We start from the raw sequence: 21620 nt of genomic DNA on the forward strand, positions 1-21620 counted from the left end.
CAACAACAGTAAACAACATAGCTGGAAAGGAGGCTCCACAGCTTTTAGTTCACGCACAAGGCACATTTCAGCATGCAGCAGCATTTCTCAGACAGAGGCACAGATACAGTAAGTGGACAGGAGAGGGGGTACAGGGTGGGGGCAGTGTTACCTTGGTTAAATTGCTGAGTGCTAGGTACTGTGCTGATAGCTGGGACACACGATGGACGAAACCCTTGCCAGCTGCTTGTCCCTCCCAGAGACGATGAGCTCTTTCCCTGAGCCTCCCCAGCTCTGCTTCCCGACTGGCCATCTCCTCCAACACACACTGGGCCAGTAAGAAGCAGGAGGAGGAGATGGAAATGGAGAAATAAAAGGTAACGGAGCAGTAGGATGTGGGTAAGCACAGTTGGGAGGGAGAAGAAACAGAGCACATTGAAGAGGATGGTTGTGTGTAAGCACCAGAGTCAAGGGGAAAATGAAACGACAGAAAACATGAAAGCAATGACAGAGAAGGGAGGTAAGAGAGGCACAGAGGAGGGATACAGGGTTGGGTTAACATGTCACAAGAACAGACAGAGCAACAAGAGCACATCAAAATACATGGATAAAGACAGGGGAAAAGAACATCATAAAAAAACAGCATCAGCAGTATTTTCTCTTGATGTTCGTATTTAAATAGAGATGTGCTTATTCGGTTAGACACCACAGCTCAGAACAGGGAAAGGAGACAAGCCTGATAAAATACTGCCAAGGAGGGGGGTATATATGTGAAAAGGTAAAGAGGATTTTGCCAACACAGGTTCAGACACTGAAGCAGGCATGTATTGTATTGTACTTCAGGTGCTGAGGGGAAGAAATGTAATTGCTTGCAGGGCCAGACAAAAGGCGATGAGGAGAAGTGCTACAGTGGGCGACAGAGTAAATACAAAAATAGCAACAACGATAAGGGCAGAGCTTTGAGATGGGCTTGATATATTTTTTTCTCTATTGTCAGTTTTATCTTTTTAACGCTCTGTGTCTCTCTTCCTTTTTTGTCTCTGCCAGACACGGCAGAGGCTGTTATCGCATCCTGAAAAGGGCCTTTTAGCCACGCAGCGCTTCAGCTGTGACAGAAGGAGAATTAATTAGATTTCTGGACTTTTCCTCTGACTATTGTGTCAAGACGCTGCTCTATTTTGATCCGGTGGTGCTCGACAAATGTAATTAGGTACCTTCTCTTTTCCCAGCTGATTTGAGATTGGACTTTGGGGATGCATATCTGATGGAGAGCTACAACTATTTAGTATCCTTGGAAAATCTACTTAATATTCAATTTATGGTGTAACGGCAGGGTTTACTTGAGTGAGAAGAGGAAATGAGAGGGTGTCAGTGAATGTGGCTGAGAAAAGGAATGTAAAAGGCGCACTCTCAGAATGACATAATGCAATTAAACAGAAAATGGATCCTATATCATGGAAAGATATTGCTTAAGGAGTGGCAATAAAACACCACAAAAACTAGGAGAGGTACCAATGAATAACCACAATAATTATGTGAGTAATGTAATTTAAAGAGAGCTGTTAAATTCAGCTGTAAGGAATAAGAAATCTGCTGGTGAAAGAGCCTCAGACAGAGTAGAGTCAGGTGTAAATGTGTAAGGAGCATGGCTTTGGGCTCCACAATACCTGTAGTTTGCTGAGCTCCTGTTTCTTGGCTGGAAGGTCGTGTAGCCGAGCACTGCTCTCCTGAACTCTGACCTCTGTGCTGTTCAGCCAGTCCTGCAGAGGCTCAGCACTGGCCTCAAACTCCGTCATCTGGGACTGCAGGTTCTGGAAATGCGACATTGAACTGGTCAAATACAACAGTGGATGTCCTTATATAAACTCACTCTGCGCAAAATGACACAACTCATTTATTAACATACTCTCACGCCAGATCTAAGATACATATTAAATCCAAAATAATATCTATGTGTATACCCTGTGAAGTACTTTATAGTCACAATAAATCAAATCAAACCAAATCTATCACAATACTATAAAATACCATATGTGTTAATAATGAGTTTGACAGCGGTAAAAACAGAAACAGACTGGTTGCAAATACCAGGATATCTTGTGGTCCCCATTCATTTAAACATTCATACTATACAGTTAAGGGAAACGTTCCCCCCCAATTGACCTTTTGCATATCAATTACTCAGCCCGTGTTGTGTTGAATTCATGAAGAACACTGTTTTTCTCACATGCCTCCACAGTGAACAAAGAATCCAACAAAGGCGAACATTCTTGATGAACTGAAGTCATAGGGGTCCATGTTTAACAACAGCAAATCTATATCAAAACATCCATTTACAAACTCACACAACTCATCTACCGCTGCCTCCATAAGTTATTTTTTTTTTTGTGTTGTTGTGTGGCTTTGGTGATTTGAAGGGTTAGTTTAGATTCACCCAAGGTAAACAATAATCCAAACTACCAATCAAGGCAGTGGTAGACCAGCAGCTCCTGTGGCCAGGAAGGTAAAATTACTGTTTATGACAATGGAGTCTGGCTTTGAAAAGAGCTTAGATTAGTTTCACTTTCAGTGCAGTTCCCAGTTAGAAAGGGCTGCATTAAGCATACAATTGGATAAAGGAGGCTGGAATATACTGCACGAGTTGTGTAAGAGTTTGTAAATGGATGTTTCAATATAATTTTGTTGTTGTTTAACACAGACACCTATGATTTAAATTAGTCAAGAATGTTCTCAGTTTTTGGATTCTTCATTCACCGTGGAGGGATGCAGGAATAACAAAGTTTTCTTCACAATTTCAGCAGAACACAGGGTGAGTAATTGATCTACACAAGATCAGGTGTAATATTCCTTTAACCTTTATTTAACCATTTATCCCCCTGAGATCCAGAGTTAACTGACCTTAAGTGCATCCTCCCTCATCTGCAGGTTATTCATCAGGCTCTTCCAGTCTTCTCTGGCGTTCACCACCTTGGCCTTGATTCCCTCCACTCTGTCTTTGGACACCACAGCCATCAGCAGCTCCCCACTGGCTCCTACTGTACTCAGCCTGGACTGGCCATGCTCCCTGTCACTCAAGAACTCCTGTGGGGATACACAGACAAAGACAAAGGGACTGTGACTATTTAACACAAACACACAGACAAAGGGAGGAGGGTTGTGAAAGTGACAGGAGCAAAAAATAAAAGGACTAAATCACAATCCTCAACTTCTTTTTGTCTTCCACTTCTAATACAATGACTAGATTTCACTTTAAATTGTCAAAAGCAGTAATTACACAGAGCCATTACTAATTCCATATGCGTGGGCAGAGGATGGGGGTTGACCCAGGGAGGCAGTCACAGATAGGGATAGTACAGTGAAGCTGAATTGTGTTGGTTTTTACATAGCTCCTCCTTACCCACCCACAGAAAATGTACACACACCCACACACACACCCCTCCCTCTCAGAGCTGAGTCGATGACAGTAGCGCAGCAGGGACCACTCCACCATCTGTGCAGTCAGCACATCACTTACACACACCACAGCTTCAGCCTCCTCTCACACACACACACACACTCACACAAATTTGGTACAGTACAACCACACACAAACACAGAAAGTCTGTGTCTTTCTTTAGCTCTGTGTCTTTTTTTCCCTCTCTTCTCTGTTCATTCATTGTTTTTATTTTACACTTACTATCACTCTCCCTCTGCCAGTGTAACCGTATACCACCAATTAACCATGACACAATGGATGCCCCCGCCCCTCCCACGCTGGCCCTCCTGGAGGTCAGCCATGTGGAAACATTGTTCCACATTCCTCACCAAGTCAATAATAAATAAAACATAGTACGCCTCTGTGTTCCTCTCTCCTTCACTGCTATATACTCCATGACGTTTCCTCTCATCCTCAAGGCTACACTAGACACATCTGAAAGTGCGCACAAAAAAAACTCCTGCATTTCCCTCCTTTGACATGCTTTTGGAAAATTATCTCTTCGGGTAACCTAATGCTCCTTTGACACCTTGAACTGCCTCTTCATGAACTGTTGATTAATAACTTACATTTCATGTATGCTACCCTCACGAAATAAAAAATGTTGGAGTCAAATCAAGTTCTGTGTTTTATAAGTGTAGAATTATCGTCTTAATATTTCAAGTCTCCCTCCATTCAAACTCCACTTTTCCTTCTGTTTATGCCCCTTAAAATGTCTGACCTTGACTATACTGACTTCTATCTGTGCAAAGTTTGTCACTAGAGAGGTGGTTTCAAATTCCTCTGCTGAGAAGGGTGATGTCTGTGCATTTCCCTAAAACCAGAGATTCAAATGTATGCAGGGTAAGCTAGATTAGGTACATCACTAATATAAAAGCCAATTACTGTTCAGGATAGGAGGCACATAACGACTGGAACTGGAACAGGCTTTGACACAACACTGGCAAAGAAACCTATAAACTCAGGTGCTGAGCAGACTTGACATAGAGCAGAGTTAGCATTAGCATTGTGAAAGTTTTGACAGCAAACATGGTGGAGTCAGAGTGTGGAGTTTTTGGATGTACGCTGGACCCTGAGACTTCCTCCCACCATCTACCAAAAACCAATCATAGCAGATTATTTTATGTTTCACAGCCACTGACTCTGTGTCAGCCACTGCCAGTTAACTTACATGCTAACAAACAACATAAATCAAAGACGCTGTGTACAACTGCCATTCTGTTACAACTGCTAGTTGCAGATTTTGGTGCACAACAGATTTCTCACCTCAGCATGGGTCTGACTGAGACTCAAACATGTATAGCTGAATCCTTCTCATGTTTCCTTCTCTGACGCTAACTCTAGCCATCCTGATGCACACTGCACTTTCAGCGTACAACCAAGTGCGAGCAGCGCTGGTGAAAGCAGAAAGCGAAACTTGCAGCCAGCAACTTTCTCAAAAAAGGATAGATCTGGTTCCAGCACCATTTCAGAGTGGGAAAAACATATTAAACAAAATAATATTATTAGTATAAGTATATTAAAACGTGTCTGGAGAGGGACTTTAAGCTCAGCTCAAAGCAATAATGATAATTCCTTGGTGGTAATGGACATGGTCAGGTGTCTGAGAGGTAATTAACTGTCTGGTGCAGGGATGTGGGGACTACCTTAACCGACAGGCACCTGACTCTTGGCCAGGGCCCTGGGGTGCTCTAAAGAGGCTGCCAGACTGTTACACCTGCCAGCTTCTCAGAGAAAGACACAGAGACTTCTCAGAAAGAGAGACAAACAGATATTTTTTGAAGAGAATGGCACAGAGACCCCGCTGTGGAGCTTTCTCTTATCCCTCTTGGCTATGTGCCCACTTTCAGCTTACGCAGCCTACAGCAGGTCCCGCCACTCCAACAAGCCCATCAGAGGACACTCAACAGTGGACATGTCAATACAGACACCCCCTTGAGCGCTCTCCCACTGAAAGTTGATTGATTCTTCAACTATTACATCATTTCACATTCAGCAATTTCCTTTGTGCTAGCAATCTTTGCTTTTCCTGCCCAATCCAGGCAAATAATTTTTTTAAAGCAAGCACTAGTCTGTACCTGTGGATTTAGAGCATTCCCAAACATATGATTATTTAAAGCCTCTCATGCAGCAGTGGCAGCAAGGTGGAAGAACACAGAAAGACTTATGACAAGAAGATTGCAGATTTCCTTCCCTAAAAGGCTGAATAATTCTGGTTTATGTAAGCGACTAAATTACAATCCCCTAACTCCACTATCAACAACTACTTGCTCTGAAATCATTGCTGCTTCACTGGAGCTAGTTAATGGGCAATATTGTGAGACTATACTGCCATTCTGGATGGCAGTCAGACACGTGAGTATGAATGAGTTTTATTATCTTATCCTGCAACCAAAGTTATTACAATTTTTCGGTCTTGCTCAAAAGGCTGGATTGGAAGTAATATTCAGTGACAGTCAAATAAATATAAACTCTACCGCTTTCTGTCCCTGAATAACCCAACCAAATGTGATTTAATCTGTGTATTTGCTGTTCTGTGTCTGGTAGGTCTGTCCTGGGAAAACTCCTCAGGAGGTGAGCCGGAGGTGATGCACTTTATAATTCCAGCAGCAATAAAGAGAAAGATCAGTAATAGCTGAATAGGCTGAACAAAAGGATGATTTCCAAATGATATCTGCCACTTGCAGTGTAGAGATGCAGTGATTTATGAATGAATCGATTAGTTGCCAACCACTGAAATAATAGCTAACCAATTTGATCAATTTGAGTAATTTTTTAAGGAAAAAAAAAAAAGTCAAAATTCTCTGATTTCATCTTCTTAAATGTGAATATTTCCCAGTTTCTTTACTTTGCTGTGACAGAATACTGAATATCTTTGGGATGTGGATGAAACAAGACTTGAGGACGTCATCTTGGGCTTTTGAAAGCACTGATTAACAGTTGACCATTTTCTGACATTTTCTAGACAAAACAACTCATCAATTATCAAGATTATTGTTGGTTGAGGCCCTACTGCAGTGCAAAAACACCACTGTGAGGACTGCACATGACTGCAATATTATATTACAAATGTTTTTAGGAATATAGTAGGGATTCAACACATGTCCACTTCAAATAAGAGCTGAGAAAAAGACATCTCTTACTTGGATCCTCTGCAGAGCTGTAGAGGCCTCGGCGACACTCTGTGGCACATCAAAGCATTTGGCGGTGCTGATTTTGGCATTGACCAACCACTGCTGGAAGTCTCTCAAGGCTGCACGGAACCTCTGCTCCAACAAGCGCTCCTTATTTTGACACTCCCTGGATGCACGAAGACTGAGACTGGGGGGGCAAGAGAGAAGTTCAGGACTGATTTAACATGTTCACGGGTTGAAATCCATCTCGAGTGATGTACAAAGAAAGAAAGATGTTACAACCAGAGATACTGTTTGCTGTCTACCGCCCATGTGCTTATCAAAACAAAGGATACATGTGCAGATGCTCAAATACTATACATGCTGTCCTCACATTGTGAAGGAGGAGGAGGAGGAGGAGGAGGAGGAGGAGGAGGAGGAGGAGAAAGGGAAGCCTGGGAGATGAGCAGGAGTGAGAAACAGGCAGGTGGAGAAATGGCAAAGTGGGTGAAGTGGAAGGAATGAGCGTTGGGGTAAAGAGGGAGAGTGGGGGATGGTGGTAAGGGTTACTGCGTGGGAGGGGGTTGAGAGGCAACATATGAGTGGGGCAAGAGTTCACAGCGGTGACAAGATGGAGAGAACGAGGGATGACAGATTGATGGTGTAAGAAAAATGGTTAGATGGAAAGGATATGGCGGGGATACAATATGAGGGGGGAGAGGTCACAATGAGTGGTGATGATATTGCTGTTTAAGTGGGTTTTAGTAGGTTTATTTATCATATGCTGAGATTTGTTTTCTGTCGTTAATAGATCCCTCAGAATCTATAGCTGGAGCAACAATACAACAGTGCAGACTGGTAATAACAGATATCTGAAACGAAATGAATGACTGATTCAATGAATGTTAACAGACATATTGAATAAAACTAGAATTTTATTTTTTTTAAGTTCCTCTTTTAGTGTTAGCTTAAGTTTCTAGCAGAAGAAATGACTACAGACAGGAGAGAAGTAAGAGCATGAGCCGCAATACACTAAGTGACATTTTAAGGTCAACAGTCAGTAATGGAGCCCTATAAGTAGGCAAAAATATTGATATTTAATCATTGTACCAAATCCAAAATGATCAGCAGTATAACCCAGTGGCAGTGTATTTCAGTGAGGCTGTTCACCTAGTAGTTTCTCTCAGATACATTGGCATCGAAGATGTTAGATGTCTTTAGGAGGCAATTTTAATACCCTCTTACTCCAAAGAGGAAGTTTTAATACTTTCACTCTCCAGACTCTTTACACCTAGAGGGTGGAATCAGTATCAGAGTATAAGATCAAACATTTTCTCTAACATAAATTCATTTTAGTTGTATCATGATAGCACTCCCTGTGTTTTTATACATATATCTTTTTTCCTAGACCCTGACACATGTAGTTGTTAAAATGAAAATTTGTTAGTTAATATTACGGTTACGGAAATTGAATGAATGAATCAAGAAATATATTTGTAGTATTGCTTTTGTAATACTGTTATTTTCAGTATGTAATGTCATCTGTGTTCTTTAATTAACTGTTTGTTGTCAGTTGTTTCACCACCCCTGGTGGTTTAGATGGTTAACCACACCTGCCACCGTAGCGCTTTGCAGCCTATTGGTGCGCACTGTGTATAAGTACAGGTGTGGTTTCAACCTTTTACACATTTTGAACTGACACATTTTTATGTCCCATGACAATGTTTTTAAAATTTGTACTTCCTATAAATTGGTGATGAGATGCCAATTCCTGTCTTCCTGTATAAAAGTCAAGACACATTACAAGGCCATCCACCTTCTCCACACTCTTTCCTACACTGGCACTGAACAAACTGGATATAATTTCTAGGGATACTAACACCTGTAATGTGTGGCTAAGTTGCGTGATTCCATATGACACAACTGCTAAAAGCCTTTCCTTTATAGTAATAGCAAAAACAAAAAACTTTAAGTTCCTCTACAGGCAATTATTACACCCTTGAAAACTCATCTCCTTTCATCAAAATTACATATTTAGAAGTTTTTTTCCCCATAAAAAACATTATTAAAATTGATTAGCTGAAACCGTACACCTTTCCTACACCAATCTATGACAAATAGGTCTTGTCCTACAGCCGCTGGCCTACATCTTACGCCTGCTCACCTTTGATTCTGCCCATCAAACATACAAAGCTCTGCTTGTAAATGGTAATAGATACTACGAGCCTTCAGCTAGATTACATTAATAAACATCTAATAATATGGTGCTAATCTTAGATAAACACTGTTTCTGATCGCCAGCTCTGACAAGGTGAAGTGAAAGTGTAACTTAACTGACAAAATATAATACGCAGTAGCACATTTGGGAGATGTTTTCCTGGAGGGTCTTCTACCAGAAAGGGATTTCTTGGTTAAGGTGAGGGAAAAAAGTCCTAGTTTGGGTAAAGAAGAACAGATTTCTGTCAAAGGGCTTTGTGGGAGAAAGCCTACAAAGAAAACTCATCCCATATGCATACATAGCTACACTAGCTTCTCCTCATTTTGCCAGCAAATTAATGGGCTTGGTTTCTTAGGTTTGTCATATACGTAACAATCCCTGGAATTCTGAATCTATAATCATGAGACTGTCAATGGTACACTGCAGTTCAAAGGGGAAATGCTCAGCCATGGCACTTATTTTGCTTATGATATGTCTGAAAGTATATTAAAAAACACCATACAATACATGTTTACAAGGTTGACACTTGAATTTCGCTGAAGGGGGTCTTAAAATGCACAAACAATACAGTTAATAGCATGCAAAATCATTATGTGCATAAATGTGCACCAATGAGGAAGATGGAGGACAACAAAAGAAAAGAGTCATCGGGTTTAATACATATTGGGCAGTGGGTGAAGGTTAAAGGGGGGAGTCGGGAAGAGGTGATGGAAAGGATGACAGCAGGGAAACAAGGTGCACAGCTGTTAAAGCAAGGGTTACGGTCCAAAGGGAGGCATGAAAAAACAAGGCAAAAACACACACACAACCTTCTTTTGACACACACTTAAACACACACACACACACACACACACACAAACACCCTTGAGTTTTAATGATGCGATGAAAGCATGAAAGGGTAGTACAGTGGGGATGGCATGAGAGTGGAAGAAGCACTTTTTTTTTGCTGTGACAGACAAAATCTGGCACATGCTATGAAGAGGATGGGGGAGTAACTGCGTTTTCCTCCTCTATCTCCTCTCGTCTTTTTTCACTCTGTCTCTCTCCTTGCTCTTCTTTCCGCAGTGCCTAATGCAGGACAGGTGCAAAGAGCACACAGGCCAAGTCTATTACAGACTAAAAAGCCCAGGGAATGAGGAAGGGTGCTGTTTTTGCCAATCAGCAGCCAAAGCCAATTACCCGCCAAAGCATCTCCAATAAGTTGACCTCACTCAGGTTGTCTGCCAATAAATGTTAGTCACGGTGCTCCATCACACTCAATGCAATAACTCATAAAGTTACATCCATGCAAATCAAGCAAATAATTTGTGCTTCATACTTGCATATGCATGTGTTGTGAATATGTATGTCATGTGCATGCATGTTCTTTTGTATGCACTGCGTGCTTTTAAATAGGCATTGCATGGTGAGTTCACAAACAACGCTAAATGAACACAGGGCTCACTTGTGGGCTCAAAAGCAGGCAATTAGAGCCCAGTAAATAGACTGAGGCATGCAATGTATCAGCGTGGAAAAAAAGACCATCCAAATGTATCTGATTTCCCTCAAATCACACCCAGCCTTGCATAAAATTAAACCAGAGAAGGACACAAACCAAAACAAACACAGCGAACAAGCTGAGGTGAAGGGAAGGTAGTTAAATGTTGCATAGCAACTGGTGGCTCTGGTGCTCTCTGTCACCTTTAGCCTTCGTCTGGCTGACAAACGTGTCACAATTCTATGTGCAAGGTGGCCACACACACACACACACACACACACACACACACACACACACACTCCTCTAATATAAAAAAGCTTGTAAAACTGAGCGCTAAACCTGCCTACTCAAGACATGCCAGGGGGTGTTTTGGAGGGAGAACTCTGCCCTTCTTCTTTTGTGGCTCTGGTGCTGTGTTATGGAATGAATAAGTGTGTTAAACATGGGCTGTTTTGTGCCTTTTTCAATCTTATTATGTACCAGACACTTTCCCTGTTGAGCTTACAACAGAGCTTGGTAAAATGATTGAAATCTTGGTTACACTTTCTATGACACACATGTCTATAAAGTATTATAAACATACTTATAATGTGTTAAAATGTGCTTATAGTACTGTATAATTATAGTTATATAAGCACTCATAAATCACCACAACACATTATAAAGCATTTTATAATGACATACAGTTAAGTATCATAATACTTCATTATTGCTTATTGAAAACATTCGTTGAGAATTTGACAGGTCGTCAAACTACACCTTACGTGAGAAATAGGTCCTACATTCATAGTTTGAAAATGGCAATTTAAGCTAAAAAAAAAAAAAGTAAAAAAAAAAAAAAAAGGGAACAAGGAACTTCGTCATAATACTGCTGTATTATTTGCTTATAACTCCGAAGTATTATATTTGGAAATCGTCCTCAAAATGTGTGGAAGTTAATGAGGACCCTGACACCTAGGAGGAATGGTGGTGTTGACAGTAGTGTTGACAGCAGTCAGTGGTGGCTGCTATCTTATTTGCATGACTTAAGACAAGTAAAGTGAAACATCCCTTTAAAGGTGAGACTTACCAAGTGTTATAGATAATATATACCAAGTACGGACGAAGCAAGAACTGGCTCTAGATCAGTGGTTCCCAACTGGTCCAGCCACAGGGTCCTGCTTTCTCCTCTGTCATTACTTCAAGGACCACACAGTTTAATATATTCAGCATCATACTTGCGTTTGGCCATTATCTGGAGCTAGTTTGCTGTCTCTGTTAAGTAGCTGTTAGTTAGCCAGTCACTCTACAACAGGACACTGCACTTGAGAATGAAACCTCTGTGCAGGAAATTCACTGCACTTCAAAATAAAGGGCGTTTTTTTTTTTTTTTTTTTTTTACACACTTGATATATTTGTGAGTCACTCAGAATGAACCTGCGACCCTGAAGTTGGAACCACTGCTCTAGATAGTGCAATCCGTGTTTTCATTTCTTGCATTGGCCAATGTAGTTTTCCTATGTGCTTGGCTCTCGAGAAAAGTTCCAGTTCTTCAACCCCACCGCTAGATGCCACTAAACCCTACACACTAGACCTTTAAAGCATCCAATGGCCACAAAAAGTAACTTATAATCACATTATAACAGTGATTATGATGCATTATACAATGACTAGAATGAATTTAAACTAGGAGAGTTATAATACACTATAAGCCTTCTAAAAAAATATATCAGCAAGTGACCAGTAATTGTGAATTATTAGAAAATTAGCCTTATAACTCATTATAAAATGCTTTGCAATGTATCATGATTATTGTTGTCAAGCATTATGAATATTTATAAGTGCTTATAACAATAATTATACAGCACTTTAAAGAGATTATAACTAATCATAAGTATATTAATGATTCATTATAAACAAGGGCATCACAGAAAGTGTGACTGAAATCTTTATCACAATGTCATTATATTTAATATGTTCTGAGTCCAATATCAGGATATGGCAAATGTATGCAAACATATTAATGAGAATTAACATTCAAGTGATGCCCCACTGATATGAATTGCATGAGACAAAATTTAAAGATTTAAAAAAACATTCTTAACTAATTTTGTTAACATCAAGCGGATTTTAATTATAGCTTTATCTTAAATATTCAGCAATAACACAGTAAGATTTTATCATCATGATATAAGTCTGCAGAGAGTCCATAAATGAAGATATTAAGTTATCACCCAACCTCAGCCAACAAATCTCAGCCTCCTTTCAAATCCACATAAAGACAACAAACATACATGCTCTTTACTGAAGCAGAAAAACTCCTCTCACCTGTTGTGCTGTTTGATAAGCGCAGTGACACGGTCTGACTGTGAGCCCAGGTCTCTGGAGTATCGCACCAGGTCGTTCAGTTGGCCTTTCAACTTCTCTGCCATCGGCTCGGCGCTCTGCAAGCCCTCCAGTATATCCTAAACAACGCAGAACAGACACCAGCTGGCTCAGTGTGTGTATGTGTGTGTGTGTGTGTGTATCAAGGAGAGACAAGCACCCAACGGATCTGCATGACACCCTTCAATAAGAGCACTCGCATTCCTATTCACACCCTGGCTTCGTCTTTTTAGCTCTTCTCACATTCACACACACACGCGCGCTCCAACACATACTCACAGTGCTGCTTGTACAATAGCATTTCTGTTCTTCGCGAGTGTGGCAGGAAGGAGCTGTGGATAACGTTCTCCCGCTCTCCTCAGCGTGCCTCACATTCTGCACTCACACAGTCGTGAAATCCTGTCCCATGAAATATGTACAAGCTCCCTCTCTCTGACTCTCGCTTGCTCCTTCTCTGTCTGACGTATGACCAATAAACAACCCTCCCTCCCTCCCCGTTCTCCTGGACTCGTTGCTCTCTTCTCCCTCTCCTCCTCCTCCTATCGTTCTACTACTTTCTCTTCCCTCCTCTCTCCTCTTCCTCTCTCTCCCTCCTCCCACTCCTTGCACTCATTCCCCCTCACACATTTTTCCTCCTTCTCACTCTCTCACGGTGTCTCCCGGTGGAATTCAGCTGTCAGCCCTCACAGATGCGGGACTGGTTCAAACACACACAAACGAGCGCGTAACGAAAACAAGGCTGGACACAGGAAACGGGCTGGAGGAGGAGAGAGAGAAGCGGAGGAGGGGGAAGACTCCTCCTCTGTTCTTTGACAGCCCCAAATTGAGAAAAGCCAGAGAAAGGCATGGCCGAAGAAGCCCGGGGAGGTGTACGAGGGTGTACATGCTGGCATGGCCTTGACAATACAGAGAAATTGTCACAATGCAAACATCCTGTGGAGGTTAGAAACAGAGCAGCAGGGGAGGTTAGGAGCAAGAGCATCTAAGAAACAGCCCCTGCAGCCGGGAAAGACATTACTGTACACTTCAGATCAAACAAGTCTGAGTAGAGAAAGGGGAAAGGGGCTGGAATTAAAAGGGGGAATGTTTGGGAGGGAGTGATAGTGGAAAATAATGGCATAAATAAACAAAAGGGGGAGGGGTAGAGGGGACACCATGAAGAGAAAACAAGGGAAACTGATGGGATTGTAGCTGTCACTCCTTCGTCATCCCAGTAAAGCTGATTTACAAACTAATCTGTTTTTAGGATTTACAAATAGAATGGATAATTACTGACAGAGAAAGCATAGCTCGATGCAGAGGATGTATGTCTGCACAGAGTGTGTGTGTGTGTGTGTGTGTGTGTGTGTGTGTGTGTGCCTGTGGGTAGTTTCCATTAAACAATGCTAATCACCTTCTCTAAAATCAACATAGTACGGTGCTGAACAGTAGCCACTGTCAGCTTTGTGCACATCACAGTTCGCCAACCCAAATCTCTGCTGAACATAAGAGTTTTTATTATTTATTATTTTTTGAATAAACTATTGTGAGCAGATGAACAGTGAATAATTTAAGCTGCCATTTATTTAAATCTCATGCTACTGTACCTTAGCCAGCTGCCATCCCTCAACTGCTTCCTCGCCGTTGCTCCTCCCTTCAGCTTTAATCAACTCCTGGCTCCACCCCCTCAGCCGTCCATCCAGCTCTTTTAATTTGTCCTCCAGCCGCGCAGTCAGACGGTCATATTCTTCCTCTGAGGCTGCAGCAGCGGCAAGAGCCCCCTCCAGGCCGTCCCTGGCCCTCAGGGCGGCCCCCTCCCACTGCTCCAGAGCCTGGGACAGTGCCCCCAGCTGTCGGTCCATGGCCTCGCAGCCACCTGCTGCCGTGTGCTCCGCCGTGGATGCTGCGCTCCGACGCACCCTACTGAGGCGCTCTCGGCCCTCTAGTAGCCGACACTCCACACGCTCCTGAAGAGATGGGGAGGGTAGATGGGAGACAAAGTTGCTACGGGAACAGTGGTTACGGAAACTGCAACCTCCAGTTCTATTTAAAGCTGTCTACATGGATTTCTTCTGTCTCCTGCTTCATCACTTTCTATCCTTACTTCTGTGACTGTCTTTGCATCATGAGTTCTGACACCCTGTATTTTCATTTGCTATTTCAGCATTCTCTCACTATTACTAATTTCATCCTCTGCCTCCATCCCTCTCCGCCTCCATCTCTCATTCTGTGTGCACAGGTAGCACTTGAAAGGCAGAGGCTGTGAAAAGCAAACACTTGAGTGTGATGTGATAGCATTGAGCTGATAGAGGGATTAAAAGGGAAGAAGCTGATCATTTTTGTCTGTGAATAGAAGGATATGAACATTAACCTTGAGACCATGAATAGAAAATGAAAATGGTGCAGCTAGCTTGTGTACACAAGACATTATATTCCCTCTTCTGCTGAAATGCTTCACACCACGGCTCTACAAACACACATTTATAATGTGATAATTAGGCCCCACATGTGAAATTTAAGTGCAAATCAATATCTCCTCACATATTTTCTCTCCTCTGTAATTGCAGAATTACTGAACAAGGAAAAGCGTAGACGTTAGCGGCACTGCTCTTCCCCTTTTATTTGTATTTTTTTTTACTGCGTGGTAATAGACCAACTTAGTGGTGATGAAATGTGCCAGGAGAGACTGAGATATTTGGCTGCGATATGGGAACAAACTGAGAACCAATTCCAATTCCCTATATAGTTTGCCCTCCTTCATAGCAGGAGTCCATTAAGATTAGATGGGTTCAGATAATTCAGCAATCAGTTACCTTAGCAACAGATAATGCCTTTAAACTGGGTGTAGTTTCACTAACACACAACACGTCCTTGAGGCATGCCTATGAATTAAACTGACAGGGGTGTTAATTCAGAGAATCATGATTACTGTTACAGTTATAGGAGCTCAAAATAAAAACATACAGTCTATACCATCTGTCAAAGACTAGGTTGAATTATCATTCTGATGGACACTAATGGTGTGGAATACTGATGTATATGGAGGAAATTCTATTTCAATCACCACAACATCATGCAAAGGACCAGCAAATAAATATAATCTACAGCACAATCAATTAAGAATCACTAATGAACTCTGAACTTCAGCAGCACCTTAATTCTTTAATTGAATTAAAAAAATGAAATTCTAACATCTACAATTTCAAGTGATACAGATGGTGTGAAATAATTAAGAACGCTAGAAAAGCTGCTAAATAGACCTAATAAAGAGCCTGTTTTCTCCAACCATCCAAACTGTGTTCACATTGAGAGGCACATTTGATTATAAATAGATGAGTTCAAATAAAATTGTCTGCTTTGACGACATTGTCAAAGTTGTAAAATAACGCCACACCTATGCCCACTCTACAGAACAATAGGCTTGTCACCTGTCAGATGTGGCACACTATTATCTGTCAACGTATGGATCAGAATTTTTCAGAGTTTGTGACAAAAGTGCATACAAAGAAAACAAAAGGAGTGTCAGCCCGCATCAACGAGGGAATTTCTTTGTATGTTGACACCCCGTCTTACCCTCACTTCTGACAGTTTCTTTTTGATGGAGACAGAGTCTCCTGATGTATCAGACCAATGATGTAGCTCCTCTCCAGCAGTCATCAGCCAGTCAGTGAGCTCCCTAACAGCCTCCAGGTAGTCTTGGTGTTCCAGCACCACGGCCTGCGCTAGACGTACTCTCTCCTATAGACAAAGACAACGGACACACACAGTCAGCAATGACTATAATATAACAATGAGCTTATTCAGTGGCTTGTAATATTAATAAAATAGTTTAGTAAGTTCAGGAGTTTCAATATTTTTTTACTAAATACACTGACAGTAACATCGTACCTCCACCAAGGCTGTTAGGTCATCAAACTGCACCTGCAGCTGGGTGCGGGCACCGTGATTAAAGCTGGCATCGGCAGTCTTCTTAAACAGCTCCCTGGCTTTTTCTTCCAGGCTGGATAGCGCCACCTGGTGGTCTTCCAGATCAGCTAGCAGGGCTCTGAGTCTCTCGAGCTGGGAGGCCTTCTCTCTGGGTCCCGGCTGGGGGGTGAGAGGGGCACACACCTCCCTCTCCACAGCCTCCATCCAGCACCGCAGCTGGGCAGCACTCTCTAGGTATCCTCCCCACTGCGACACGGTCCACTCTAATCGGCTGGAGGGAAGACAGTAGATCTGTGCGTTAGCTTGTGACTGGCACATATGGGAATTTTATGCTTTGAGCAAACACATAAAATCTGAGTAAATACGTGGAGTATCCAACATGTGGGCAGGTTTTTTTTTAAACCTGCAAAAAGAAAATACAAATCATCTTTTATCCTTATCATCCTTATTTCGAGAATGTTGAATTTTAATTGATTTGAAAACTTTGATCTGTAAGTGATATCAAATGTAAAATGCGTGGATGTTCTCACTGACTAAACCTAGGTTACATACGGACTTTGGCAAAAGAGCTTTTAAGTATGCAGCTCCATATACGGTATGTGGAATCTTCTGCTGAAGGATTTATAGTTGCACTCATTGCTTCCTCTAGGCCGTTTCAAAGCACTACTGCAGGAATTTTGCACATCATCACCTAAATGCGAATGTCAGGGTGTATTTAAGTTGGTTGTTTATAGTTGCCCCTGTTTTCTTGTTTTACCTATGGTTCATGTATAGGATTTCACATAGGAAAGAAGCAAGCACTCTCAAAAATAAATCCACTCAACAGGTGCACGGCCAAAAGCAGCAGAAAAAAGAAAAGAAGCCAGCACTCACAAATGTCCTTTTGGTAAATTTAATAAACCAACTTGGGTGGCATTACCAGAAACACAGACGTTTCGACGGAAAGTCTTCAGTGTGTCACACACTGAAGAAGACTTTCTTTTCTTTTTTCTTTTTTCATGTATAGGATTTGTCAATGCACTCTTTAAGGTTTTGCTTTATAGTAATTTCATTTTATGTTTTTGTGTTTTTTATTGTTTGCTTCAGTGTTCCACGTTTGATTACACATTTTGGTTCTGTGTGTTCTCTCTGTAACCAATGTTGCTGCCTGTCTTGGCCAGGAAACTCTTGAAAAAGATCTTTCATATCAAGAGGTTTTTCTGGTTATATAAAGGTTAAATAAAATATAATGTATAGAAATGTGTAAGCAAAAAGTAATATTAGTATTTCCTTTTCTGACTAATCCAACAAGTGCTTTTTTAACAAATGTATATATTATCTGGTTTCTCTAAAGTCATATCATTTTGATACATAAAATCTGAATATTTAATGCCCCCCAACAAAACTACTTTATACAGGTACAGTTTTTATGGGATACCCGTGATATGGCCAAGAAATCTAAATTATTTGTAATACTGGCTTAGTGCCTTTATCCCCTTTATCCCCTGGTTCAAATACACGGGCGCTGATACACACCCACAATTTTCCTTGCCATCTGTTACCCCGCATGTTCAAATAACGCCGATATCCCCACACACACACACACACACACACACACACACACACACACACACACCTCCACTTCACCTGCTACCCCTCGCCTCCTGTCATCCCTTTCCCCTTAAAACACAAACACACCCCATGTGTGACCCACTGTTTGCCATCCACCATTTAGTCCCTAATGAGATCAATTTTTGCTAGGAGGGGCTATAATTGCTCAATTAAACACGCACGCACGCACGCACATGTGCGCGCGCACACACACACACGCAACTGATGTATGTGCATGCTGCCATGCACACATACACACAGGAATGAACACATTAAATCAGATACATCAATCAGAGTTACAAAATGAGACAAATACTTCTCATTATGTATTTAACCTAATGGTAATTAATGACATTGAGACATCAATCTATCATGATGAAAATAACCTGTTCCCAAGAGAGAGGACTTTTTGGCTCACAGGTGAATGGCCTCTAAAATGTCCAGGAGTGAATGTTTTAATGCTGCATTATAAGAGCACAAAACAAAAATGATAAAACGAAAATTAATTTACAGTTCACTGCAGTTTGTCCAATTTGTGTGAATGCATTCTACACTTAAATGATGAGAGAATATTAAGTTAAAGGTAGGACCACTTCTTTAAAATCATTATGCATAATTGCACAAATGGGGGATAAGACATCAAATTAAATTCCAGATGATGGAACAAGGTAAGCAGTCTACCTGTGGCAGCTCATGGCAGTCACAAGCAACGTGGCCCATGCATCCTCCACTTCCTGTAGCTGAGAGCGGACCACTTCCTGTCCGGCTGCTCCATAGCTGCGCAGGGCCAACTCACCCTTACCCATGGCCATATTCAGCTTGACCTCCCCCTCCCCTTTCAAAAGCAGGATGTCCTGTAGAAACACAGAGAGGTCAGAGTGAACTGGGTTCAGACTTTCTCAAGCAAACAGCCCCCTCTTGTGTTTACTACAACAACTGTAGATTGTAATAGATGTCTGGACATAAAAATGCTCTATTAGAGTAGATTAATTACACAAAGAACAATATAAAAGTGTGTTCCTTATGATTCTAACAGCTTTATGCATCTCATCGTATATAATATTTCATGAAAATTACAGATATTTATAGTCTTCTAATCAAACCCCCCTCTCACCTGCACAGTCTCCAGCCTCTGCTCCAGCTGTTCTTTGGTCCCCATGGTGCTGTCTACTGTACCCAGTCTCTCCTGGATCTCCTCCAGCCAGGCCCAAACCCCTTGGAGGGTCTCTCCAAAGGCCTGGCTCTCTTGGCATCCCCGCAGCTTCTCCCTGGCTGCCTTCAGCAGGGCCTGGTGCTCCATCTGGAGCTGGCCTGTCACTCTGACCTCTCCTCCTGACCCCCGGCCTGCTTCAGAAAGAGACTGAGCCTCCTGGCTGAGACGCTCGATGGAGTCCCTTGCAAGAGACAGCGATATGTTATTGTTGAGAATATTTTACAGCCCACGCTCTATAACATATGGCCTTTCACACCCACATATATACACACCTTCTTGCAAGCAGTTCCTTATGGAGGTTTTCCATCCGCTCCAGCTCTTCTGTGGTGTCTGGGGCTCCTTGCTGGCACTCTGCCCCAAGAACAGGCTCTCTCTTGAGGCTGAGATCCATCTGCTTCAGCCAGTCTCTTACACCCTCCACACAGTAATTAAAGCTGGAGAAAAGAGGAGAGACATATTTCCATTTAGTTCAAATTACTTTGCATAAACACATGACACAACAAGAGAGATGACTTACTCTTTCAGAAGGTCAATACTCTCTTCCAGGTCTCGTTGGCTCTGAGAGCAGCTATCCAGGTAGTTCCTCCACTCTCTCTGACAGGAGGAGAGATGCTCTTGGACCTGTGCTGCTCCAGCTTTAGACAGGTGGAGCTGCAACCTCTCGGCTTCTTCACGAACCTTAGAGAGACGCTCCTCACCCTGTGATGTCTGCTCAACTGACACCTGTGGATGTAGAAGGGACATGCTGCTAATGAAAACTCATATGTCTCTGCAAATTTAAATAAATAAAGAGCCATGGTCATGATGGCCTTTTTCTAGAATAGGATTTGTTACTATGATATAGTTATTACTTGCTTAAATCTGTTAATTTTATTATCATCATAATTTTGGTGTCATAGATCGATAGCATGCCTGTACCAACAAGTGAAGTTACTGAAAACTGAGACTACAATTCTGTAAAAGTATAATATATAACTGTACCTTTAGCCTTTGCAACTTTGCTCCAAGGACGGTAAGATCTCCTGATTGGCTTGAGCATTCTTTTAGCTCCAACTTCAGATCTGTCAGCCGAGAGTGAAAGTCTTGGACGAGCTCTGCTTTGACAAACAGAGAGAGCAGGTAAACAAATGTTGACAAGTTGATGAAAATCAACGTGTGCTTAAATAAAGCCAGAGAAGATTTAAAAGTGAAGGAGCCCGAAGGAGGAGAGCGAGAAGAGGTGATGTGTTGAAGCAGATGGGAAGTGTGGGCGTGTCCACGCTGTGCAGCGCTGGGTTGCCTTGGCAACAAGCCCAAAACGACTCTCGAGAGAGCAGATGTGACGAGAGCAACATTACTCTCCGAGGCACAGGTGTGTGTCTGAGCAACGAGAGCGCACCGGTGCGCCAGACAGTGTGTGTCAATGGAGTGTGGGTTGTAGTGGGTGGATTGAAAGTGCTCTGGGGAAAAATGAGGATAATCAACACTAAATCTGTTGCACTACTAACAGGAACAAATGACATTGCATCATGTAGTTGCACACTGTTTGATTGGGTGATTATAGGGTTTTAAGTGCTATTAAAATCTATACATCTCATTATAAGGGAATAAGTTACAGTGGTTGTTACTGTTACATTAATGACTTGATGTATTTGACTGAGGTAAAGAACAAAGCCCTGGAGTAGAGAATTTAATTAAATTTAATTTAATTAAATGATACATTATTACCAAGGAAAGTTTTATAAAGTTAGGTCCAAGTTTTTGATGTATATAAAAGAAAGAAGTTAATAATGCTACAAATTGTTTTTTTCCTCATTAAAGAAAATATGCCACCCACATATCAATACATTGTGCCCCTTTGTTTTTCATTTTTCAATTATCCCCACAGTTTACAGTCTATTCTGTCTTTCCTGTACTTGTAGCCAATTTTATGTGCCCAGATTTATTTTATTTTGTTTGGTCTATCACTTATTTTTCGTAGTAAATTGATCTACTGTAGCAACTGGCTATTTGTGTCATATATATATAAAAACAGGTTTTCCTCATGAGCCAAACAGAGTGATTGAGACACTGTGCAGGACATACAGGAACAAAAAAGGTAGAGTGATATCAGCACTTTATCAAGGACTAGTTATGAGTAGAGGAATCTCCACATGCTATATTAGGGACAATGGTAGAAAGAAAGCAAAATACAACTAACAAAAGAAGACTGGTTTCACATATCCAACATACAGCAAACAACCACCAGCTCCAGGATTTGGAAAGAATTTTGTTGGAAGAACATAAACAGATTTTTCATTACTCCT

At 41.7% G+C, this 21620-nt stretch overlaps 1 protein-coding gene across 9 annotated transcripts in view; it reads right to left on the reverse strand.

Annotated features, from left to right (window-relative positions):
• The window catches only part of syne1a (spectrin repeat containing, nuclear envelope 1a), a 178630-nt gene that overhangs the window by 87339 nt on the left and 69671 nt on the right, over nt 1–21620 (reverse strand). For 6 of the 9 annotated variants that reach the window (XM_049590339.1, XM_049590334.1, XM_049590336.1 and 3 more), the window contains 13 exons: nt 20317–20432; nt 19853–20058; nt 19608–19769; nt 19237–19516; nt 18804–18976; nt 16494–16803; nt 16179–16343; nt 14213–14572; nt 12570–12706; nt 6598–6775; nt 2878–3060; nt 1647–1790; nt 152–307 (listed from right to left, as the gene is read on the reverse strand). In XM_049590339.1, coding sequence (XP_049446296.1) covers nt 152–307; nt 1647–1790; nt 2878–3060; nt 6598–6775; nt 12570–12706; nt 14213–14572; nt 16179–16343; nt 16494–16803; nt 18804–18976; nt 19237–19516; nt 19608–19769; nt 19853–20058; nt 20317–20432 — 2570 coding nt within the window. The remainder of the gene's footprint in view (nt 1–151; nt 308–1646; nt 1791–2877; nt 3061–6597; nt 6776–12569; nt 12707–14212; nt 14573–16178; nt 16344–16493; nt 16804–18803; nt 18977–19236; nt 19517–19607; nt 19770–19852; nt 20059–20316; nt 20433–21620) is intronic. The other 3 variants (XM_049590342.1, XM_049590335.1, XM_049590341.1) reach the window with 2 other exon arrangements.

The sequence above is a fragment of the Epinephelus fuscoguttatus genome, linkage group LG11 (genome assembly GCF_011397635.1).
Source record: "Epinephelus fuscoguttatus linkage group LG11, E.fuscoguttatus.final_Chr_v1".
NCBI lineage: Eukaryota > Metazoa > Chordata > Actinopteri > Perciformes > Serranidae > Epinephelus > Epinephelus fuscoguttatus.